The sequence below is a fragment of the Plectropomus leopardus genome, chromosome 5 (assembly GCF_008729295.1).
Source record: "Plectropomus leopardus isolate mb chromosome 5, YSFRI_Pleo_2.0, whole genome shotgun sequence".
Classification (NCBI taxonomy): domain Eukaryota; kingdom Metazoa; phylum Chordata; class Actinopteri; order Perciformes; family Serranidae; genus Plectropomus; species Plectropomus leopardus.
In genome coordinates, this window is record NC_056467.1 from 29,575,372 (window position 1) to 29,584,790 (window position 9,419).

At 39.6% G+C, this 9,419-nt stretch overlaps 1 protein-coding gene across 2 annotated transcripts; it reads left to right on the forward strand.

The window, feature by feature from the left end:
* Window positions 1-920: 920 nt before the first annotated feature.
* Window positions 921-7,386, forward strand: LOC121942964. Of its 2 annotated transcripts, XR_006105839.1 has the most exons (4): window positions 921-1,085; window positions 1,884-2,112; window positions 4,314-4,931; window positions 7,086-7,386. XR_006105839.1 is itself a non-coding variant. In XM_042486295.1 (3 exons), the coding sequence occupies exons 2-3, from the start codon at window positions 1,890-1,892 to the stop codon at window positions 4,667-4,669; spliced, it is 579 nt and encodes a 192-aa protein (XP_042342229.1). In that variant the 5' UTR covers window positions 921-1,085; window positions 1,884-1,889; the 3' UTR covers window positions 4,670-5,042. The 2 variants fall into 2 exon arrangements, 1 of the variants encoding a protein (XP_042342229.1); XM_042486295.1 differs by lacking the exon at window positions 7,086-7,386 and having other exon boundaries at window positions 4,314-5,042.
* Window positions 7,387-9,419: the final 2,033 nt, after the last annotated feature.

The window sequence follows — 9,419 nt, forward strand, 5'->3', positions numbered from 1 at the left end:
AATCATAACCCCAGCAGCAGCGAGCAAGTGTCGGGCATCAGTTTGAAAATGAACTGTAGCCTGATCCTGTGTCGTGCCTAAGTGTGAACACTGCTGTACTTTATGTTTTGTTCTAAATAGCAAATGTTAGACTGCTAACAGGCTAAACCAGTTTGTGAACATAAAAAAGAAATTATACCTGTAAAAAAAACCCAGCATGTTAGGCGTCTTTGTGAGCATGTTGCCATGCTGCCATCACATTTAGCTTCAAGTATAGTTGCAAAGTGCCAAGTTGTAGACTTTTATTTTTAAAAAAAAACTTTTCCCATCTGTTTTTGGCTACCTACAGTCACACTTTATCAATCAGACTTAATTTGTAGAGCACTTTTCATTCAAACAAACTGTAACACAAATTGCTTCAGACTAAAATGTATAAATAAATAGTCAATAGATAAATTAAATTCAAAGCCAAATAAAATGTACAGTACCACTATACACCATCTGACTTTCACATAAGCAAAGACAAGTAGACAGACATGACTCTGTTTCTTTATTTTGCTGCAGGGGGCTTCATGTTCAAGCAGTGGAAGGAGAAGTACCTTGTTCTGACCCTGGAGGGCAGCCTGTTGGTTTGCCGTGATGCAGAGTCTCCTCCAGACCAGGTGGTTGCACTGCAAACCAGCTGTGAGTCGATTGCAGAGGGACGAGAAATCCTTGACCTGCCCAAGCTGCCTCCAGGGGGCAGGAGGGACTGCTGCTTCGCCCTCATCCTACCACAGAACAAGTTCCTGCTGCTGCTCACTGACAACCCTGATGACTGCAAGTGGGTCTCACACACACACTCACACACACAAAACCACACATGTCCTCTGCCCCAGTCATTATCAGATGTTAACTGCACATGGTGACACAAACACATGCTGGAATTTAGGTCTCCTTTGGCCCTCTCACTATCACACATGTTTACTGCAGATGGTAGATCAGATTGGGGCCAATACTGCATTCTCTCTTGTGTTGGCATAAAGATCAACAGACGCTTAGTGTAATGACTCGTAATTTTACCTTTTTACAGTCTGTGGCTGAATCTGATCAGGAAAGTGAAAGAGGTGAGTCAGCAGTTTTTACTTGAGGCTTGTTTTCATGTCTTCGACACCTCACCTCTCATTTCTGTTCATATAGAAGTTTCTAATAATATCTGTTGACTGTTTTCATCATATGTGAGGTGTTTGTGTTACTGTAGATACATTAAGAAAGTCCTCTCAAATAGAACATCCACCAGTTAGTTACACATTTATAAATTTATATTGGCATTGATTCACATTTAAACCCCAACAACAGAAATGCATCTCCTTTTAATATCTACAGAAAAATTACAAACACCTCTTATATCATATTTACTCCCATGTGCTAAAAAAAAAAATCTTTGTCATATTCTGGGAGTGACTTTTTTTTTTTTTTTTTTTGCTCCTAGCATTATTTTCATTATTTTTATAATATACCAAATCATTACATTTCATATTTGGGATTTTAAAAAAAGTTCATTAGTGTGATCTTGGTAAACCAGCCTTATTAATGACACATACGTCTCATTTTTTTATTAAGACTATTAAATATGTTGTTGCTTTAAAAGGTTGACTCCCACGATTCCCCACAATAAGATATAAAAAAAAGTACACGTGGCCAATCACTTTTATACAGGGCCATAGAGTTTCATATATCCCTAGATTAATACAGGATTGCCACCGACTTTGAAATTTTTCCTTTAATATAGTCAATATGTTTTAATGTATGGTCAATCACAGCCTCTAAAAGCTTTGTCTCAAAAACTCTTTCTTCAATTATTATCTTCATCAGTTTTCTCAACCTCTGTCATGTAATAATTTTGTTTTTGACTCATTTTCTAGGGTGTCATGTCACCCCTGACTCTTCAGAGACGACGCAGCATCACTCCCTGCATCACCGACAGGGACCCCCTGCCCGACTCCTCCAGTGATAAAGACCCGGGGTCACCCAGGGTGGGTGATGGCACTCCTCCTTTGTCTCGATTCACTGAACGAGGAGGCTCCTTCAGAGACAGAGGGGGCTCCTTCAGAGACAGAGGAGGTTCCTTCAGAGACAGAGGCCTAAACCAAGGTCAGCTACCAGATCATCCACATGTAGTAACTTGCAATTTAAAGGGACAGTTAACTCAGAACACATATTTTTCCTCTTACCTGTAGTGCTATTTATCAGTCTAGATTGTTTTGGTGTGAGTTGAGAGTGTTGGAGATATTGGCCTAGATGGCATAATGGAACTAGATTGTACTTGGCTTGTGGTACTTAAAACGCTAAGAAAGTACTTTGAAAAACTCAATAGTAATGTCTCTTTCAAGTAATTATGACCCGGTTACTCAAGATAAACCACAGACCTTGTTGTGAGTAGTTTAATGCAAGAACTATTTTCTTTCTATCAAACTACACCTGCCAACCGTTTCACTCCATAGAAGGAAGTGTAGCACCACTGAGCTGGTTAATATTTACAGCTCAGCTGAGGAGAGCAACACTAATGTTTACATATCATGGTGTCACTTGCACAAGCTTCTTGTCCATGAGTAGATGCATGGTTCTGTAATAGTTCTGCAAAAAGGCCTTTGTACGCTGAGTCCATTTTTTTGTCCAAAATTGTTGCATGTCTAAAAACAAATATGACATTTGCACACTCACTCTGTAACTTACTTTGTACATGCCAAATAAAATAGGAGAACTAAATAAATATAAGCAAGTAAAACAACACCAGAATGCCCATCAGACATATTCAGTAAACAAACATAAGTATTTAATGTCCGAAAAGGAGTAGTCAGCGTTCACTTCCCGTCTCAAGGGTGATGGGTTTTTTCTGCACCTTGCCATATGCCTTTTTGCCCAAATCTAACCATCCACTCCAGCATGTCCTTTTCTTGCCAACCCAACATTGGTTGCCATGTACTTTTGTTCTCTAAACATAACCTAATGCAACGTAATGCCACCATGTGCTTGTGCTGACGTCATAGTAGTAGCATCCCAGAATGTCAGCAGCAGACGCAGAGGGATACTTAGAGTTTAATATGAAAATGCAGAAAACATGCACTGCAAAGCGAAATATGTGACGACTTGGGATGTGAGCGTGTCAGTCTACAAAGTGTTGGATCCTCTGCCTGCCTGACAATTTGTCTCCTGCTTGCTCCTTCACGACACTGCAGCACACTATTGAACTGTCGTGTGTGTGTGTGTGTGTGTGTGTGTGTGCGCGTGTATGTGTGTGTGTGTGCGTGTATGCGCGCGTGCGCGCATCCTGCAGACGCCAGAAACTTGCCTGCCTTGATCAATTCTGTGCCTTAGGATACCCCAAGAGAAAAATTATTTTCTGTTGTTTCACTTACCTGCTCATTTTGTGTTCTGCGAAGAGGTGCTTTAAAGGCTATTACAAAGTGTCCTCTTTGTGAGTGGTGCTGCACCTGGGTTCAGAACACACTGGTTCAGCGTCCTTCTGCAGAGTGATACGGTGGAGCTTTAAATTAATGAACACAGACGTTACAGGAAAGAGGCTAATTAGTTGTTGATGAGCGAACACAAATGGCAGATATACTGTGTCTAATGTCATCTCAAAAAGAGATCATTTGCTGATACTTGATCTCAGATACATCTAAGGAATCAAGTGTCAACTCTTATTAACCCTTTGAAACCTTGATCGAAATCAGTTTTATTGTGCTGCATTCAGATGCCTTTCACAAGAATTTAAACCTTTGAAATGTTCAGCAAATTGGTTTGATTTCTTTCAAAAATATGGGAAAAAATCAACAACTTTACACAAAATGTCCTGCAAATTGCAAAAAGAAAAGTAAATTATGACAAGAAAATTACCTAAAAATTGTTGCTAAAAAACCCAGAGGGAATCATCATAAAATTTCAAATAACAATAAAAATACAAAAAAACTCTATTTTTAATTATTAGAATTATCAGAAAGTTATTATTTACATTGATGTATTTTATTTTATTTTAGTAATTTTTCAGGTCATTTCCTATTTTTGTTAATTTACTTTTTTAAAAAAACTTTTTTGTTTGTTAAGCTAATTTTAGGTCATTTTCATGTAAGTTTTTATTAATTTCTTGCTATTTTGGGGGGTCTTTTTTTCTTTTACTCATTGCCTGCTTTCCATGTTTTTGAAAAAAATCAAGCCAGGTTTCAAAGGGTTAAAGGATAAAGGTAGCGAGAAACAGAAATGAATAAAAGTCGGGTTAAAGAGCAAAAAGGCGCAAATGTCTAAAACCCATCCACACGCATATTGTTAATAAAATTTTCAATTTCCTTCTGCAGCCTGTGTACCACGGCGGCCTCTGCGCAGCGTCTCTGTGGCCCCCCCCCATCGTGTGTCGGATTGTCTTCGCCACGGCAACAGCAGTGATGCCCGGGCAGTGAGGGCAGTGTGCCTGCTGATGGGAGGGGCAGCGGCCTCCTCTGCTCTGGGCTACCTCAACTCCTGCTCCCCATCCTCTCCCCTCGCCAGCAGAGCCCCAGAGATGGCCCACGGCCCAGGGGGCTTCTCTGAGCTGCCTGCAGGAGGCTCCTTCCATGCCTGCAGCCAGGACGTGGACTCCCCTCACTTCAACAGCTTTGACTTTGAAGGAGACTCCGACTTTGATGCGTTTGACTGTGGAGGATTTGCATTTTAATTTTGACTAGAAAAAGAGAGAGACTGTTTGAAAGACCTTTTCTTCTCATCTGACTCCCTGCGTCAGTATTCCTTTAAGATATAAGGGTATTCTTATTAATTTATCACTCGTTTGTTATCTATGCGTCTAATTTATAAATTAATGAAGGTGTTCTTCCTGGCTTTATGCCCATGCTCCTCAGGTAAATCATTCATGACCTTGACTCCTCTGAACACTGTCTGTCTGTATCGTATCAGTCTTTCCATGCCCCAGGGCGACTGAGGTCAACTCAGTGAGCAGTATAATGATTCCAGACAGCTACGCACATTTACGTTTATGAGGACAATTTAGTCATTTAAAGGAACACTTCACCCCCAAAATGACCATGTTACTCACCCCACGTTACCTTGAGTTCATTATGAAAACTATTTTCTTGCATGCATCAACAGTGAACAACTTGTGTAGTATATTACAAATGGGTTGAGGAAAAACACCTGTGTTCAGTGACTCAAGCGCTGCTGGAAAACACTACGATGTGTCAGCATTTGAGCCACTGATCCAGGGTGTTTTGACCAGTCTGAACCTTGCAGCAATTTCTAGACGCAGTTTTCAGCTGCAACTTTCAGCTGTAGTTTCAAGGTATGATTTCCAGTGGCATTCGAGCCACTGAACCAACCCTTTTCTGCTTTTCCAGCAACTTTTGTGTCACCAAATGCTGGTGTTTTAATCCAAAACACGATCTTATAATAACTATAACCAAATGGTTTTTGTGCATAACCTGACCACAGCATTGCTGACAAATTAAACATATCTGGTTTACAGAAACGCATAATGTGAACATTTTTTCTGGCATTTGGGTTGTCATACTGCAAGGACTGTGTATTTTCAGGGAAACAGGACTTTGGAGCAATGGACAGTCCCTTTGTATGCTCAGTTCTTCCAAAACTCATGCATTTTTGCTAAAACATTACTATTTAAAACATTTCTGCATATGAGTCGACCTGGGATAGCGTAAGCAATGCATTCCATTGAGAAGAGCTCAACTACACATGTATGACCAGGTCCACTATCGTCATTTCGTGAGACTGGATAAAAGAGATTTTAATAATACTGCACGAGTTTCCTCCACAAATTCAAGGTAATACAGGGAGTAATTTATACACAAATGGTCATTTTGTTGGTGAAATAATTTCTTAATTATGGTGTTTCTCCACTGTTTGTCTAATCAGTGTTCATTTTTTAACTTTTTTTAAGATTTGACCTTTGTGAATATTTTCTTCTCATCCACATTTTCTCCATTTCATTGACACTTTGCCTTATTCCCATTTGCCCCACTTTCAGAAGTCCTCTACCATTTACCTGCTATCTGCACATACCAATATCTTACGTGATATGCAGTCCAAAGGTGAGTTCTGAATAAATCCTGCTGTCACTGTGACCAAGCGTCTTTCTCTCTGCATCCATCTGCTGTTTGCTGGCTAGCATGGAGCTGCAGTGCAGACAGTAGGCTAAGCTTTGGAGAGGACGGATGATGGAGCAGATTTGCACAAGGCACTGAAAGGCAGTGTGCGCTTATGTGGGATTTTGTCACATAGTAAAAAAAAAAACAATCTCTTGGGTTTAAAGCTCATGAGCTTGATTTGGATCTGTGTATGTGTTCAGTTTTTACACCAGAATGGGCTTCATGTGCTGATATCAAAATCCGGAAAAGTCTGATGGAAAAACTGTACATGTCCTCACTGCTGTCTTCCTCTGTCACATACAAGAAGCTCTCACACAGTGACCACTGAAGCCATAATTGTAAAGAATAATGCATGTTTTTAAGAATAATTTCTCTTCTAAATGTGAATATTTCTGTTTAGAAGTCATTTTAGATCTCTTTAGGTTTATTTTTTGCCACGATCATCACTGATGTTTATCACATTACGATATGCAATACATCAAAGCTTGTTGCTTAATATTGGCATGATTGCCAAGCAGGCCAAACAGCCAACTACCCTGCTGCCCCGCCCCTGAAAGGAGCCAGTTGTGTGGTTTTATAATTCAGTTACAAGAGAAACAAATGTGTCAGAGGGCATGCACAAGTAAGGTGCAGGTTCAGATAAATAGTACTTTTCTGTCAACCATTAATACATTACAATTGTACATTATCATGCTGCAGATACATAGAAACTTTACATTTTAACACAACACTGTAGTTAATGAGGCAATGTTCAGGCACAAAAAACCCAGGGGTTAGTAAAAGATGATGTTTTGGCTCAAAATACCCAGTTCTGGGGCACAATGCTCAATGAAAAAGCAACAGTGTCTCACTGCTTGATGTGGCACTATTGTCACTGGAAAAACAGCGAAAGGTCGCTAAAAATCAGCTTCATCCTGGGGCTGAAAAGATGCAGAAAAAAAGAGCCAGGATTCACTGAAAAACACTTTCACTGAGGTCAACTCAGTGAGCAGTATAATGATTCCAGACAGCTACGCACATTTACGTTTATGAGGACAATTTAGTCATTTAAAGGAACACTTCACCCCCAAAATGACCATGTTACTCACCCCACGTTACCTTGAGTTCATGATGAAAACTATTTTTCTTGCATGCATCAACAGTGAACAACTTGTGTAGTATATTACAAATGGGTTGAGGAAAAACACCTGTGTTCAGTGACTCAAGCGCTGCTGGAAAACACTACGATGTGTCAGCATTTGAGCCACTGATCCAGGGTGTTTTGACCAGTCTGAACCTTGCAGCAATTTCTAGACGCAGTTTTCAGCTGCAACTTTCAGCTGTAGTTTCAAGGTATGATTTCCAGTGGCATTCGAGCCACTGAACCAACCCTTTTCTGTTTTTCCAGCAACTTTTGTGTTACCATATGCTGGTGTTTTAATCCAAAACACGATCTTATAATAACTATAACCAAATGGTTTTTGTGCATAACCTGACCACAGCATTGCTGACAAATTAAACATATCTGGTTTACAGAAACGCATAATGTGAACATTTTTTCTGGCATTTGGGTTGTCATACTGCAAGGACTGTGTATTTTCAGGGAAACAGGACTTTGGAGCAATGGACAGTCCCTTTGTATGCTCAGTTCTTCCAAAACTCATGCATTTTTGCTAAAACATTACTATTTAAAACATTTCTGCATATGAGTCGACCTGGGATAGCGTAAGCAATGCATTCCATTGAGAAGAGCTCAACTACACATGTATGACCAGGTCCACTCGTCATTTCGTGAGACTGGATAAAAGAGATTTTAATAATACTGCACGAGTTTCCTCCACAAATTCAAGGTAATACAGGGAGTAATTTATACACAAATGGTCATTTTGTTGGTGAAATAATAATTTCTTAATTATGGTGTTTCTCCACTGTTTGTCTAATCAGTGTTCATTTTTTAACTTTTTTTAAGATTTGACCTTTGTGAATATTTTCTTCTCATCCACACATTTTCTCCATTTCATTGACACTTTGCCTTATTCCCATTTGCCCCACTTTCAGAAGTCCTCTACCATTTACCTGCTATCTGCACATACCAATATCTTACATGATATGCAGTCCAAAGGTGAGTTCTGAATAAATCCTGCTGTCACTGTGACCAAGCGTCTTTCTCTCTGCATCCATCTGCTGTTTGCTGGCTAGCATGGAGCTGCAGTGCAGACAGTAGGCTAAGCTTTGGAGAGGACGGATGATGGAGCAGATTTGCACAAGGCACTGAAAGGCAGTGTGCGCTTATGTGGGATTTTGTCACATAGTAAAAAAAAACAATCTCTTGGGTTTAAAGCTCATGAGCTTGATTTGGATCTGTGTATGTGTTCAGTTTTTACACCAGAATGGGCTTCATGTGCTGATATCAAAATCCGGAAAAGTCTGATGGAAAAACTGTACATGTCCTCACTGCTGTCTTCCTCTGTCACATACAAGAAGCTCTCACACAGTGACCACTGAAGCCATAATTGTAAAGAAAAGTTTGTCACAGAGTCGAAAAAAGATCACTGGAGAATATTTCTCTTCTAAATGTGAATATTTAGAAGTCATTTTAGATCTCTTTAGGTTTATTTTTTGCCACGATCATCACTGATGTTTATCACATTACGATGCAATACATCAAAGCTTTGTTGCTTAATATTGGCATGATTCTTTTCTTGGCAGTATCCCTGCTGGGAAAAAGGGCCATGGGTCACTAAAGAACACCTTTGGTGACTAAAAAAGCTGGAAACAAAACAATGACTAGCTTAAAAACAATTGCTTTTTCTGGCACTATCCCTGCTGGAAAAACAGCGATGAGTTGCCAAGACTAACCCACATTTAAATTCTGCATTCTAAAATGCAGCTGGAAATACAGCAGTGACTCACAATCGATTTTGTTGTTTTTTTTGGTATCGAATTTTGATATGATACGTATGAAATATAACATAATTGTAGTTTGCAAACCCCAAAGTTAATGCTTCTTGGTTTTCAAATGTACCTTACAATAAGCAGCAAGATAAAAATGCATGTTCATTCCTGCCAGTTTGTTCAGCATCAACCTCAGGCAGGAGACAGGAAGTGAATTATATGTTTTATCCCTATAATTCAGTCAGTTGTTTGCTTTGTCATACTGGCTTTTACTCAATGAAAATCAATATTTAAGCGAAGGTGTACTACCAACAGTAGAGTCACATGGTTCACCTCCTGCCAGCATCCTGTTAAATATAAACACATATTCAAATATAAGCACCATCCGCAGGTTACAACTGAGCAGAGATCTGTAGGGCAGAGTTGAGAAGAAAA

Bases quoted from the DNA above. Each gene is read 5' to 3' on its own strand.
- LOC121942964 (XM_042486295.1), top strand. From the start codon at position 1,890: ATGTCACCCCTGACTCTTCAGAGACGACGCAGCATCACTCCCTGCATC. The intron at 2,113-4,313 runs GTCAGCTACCAG...TTCCTTCTGCAG, and splicing joins AGACAGAGGCCTAAACCAAG to CCTGTGTACCACGGCGGCCT.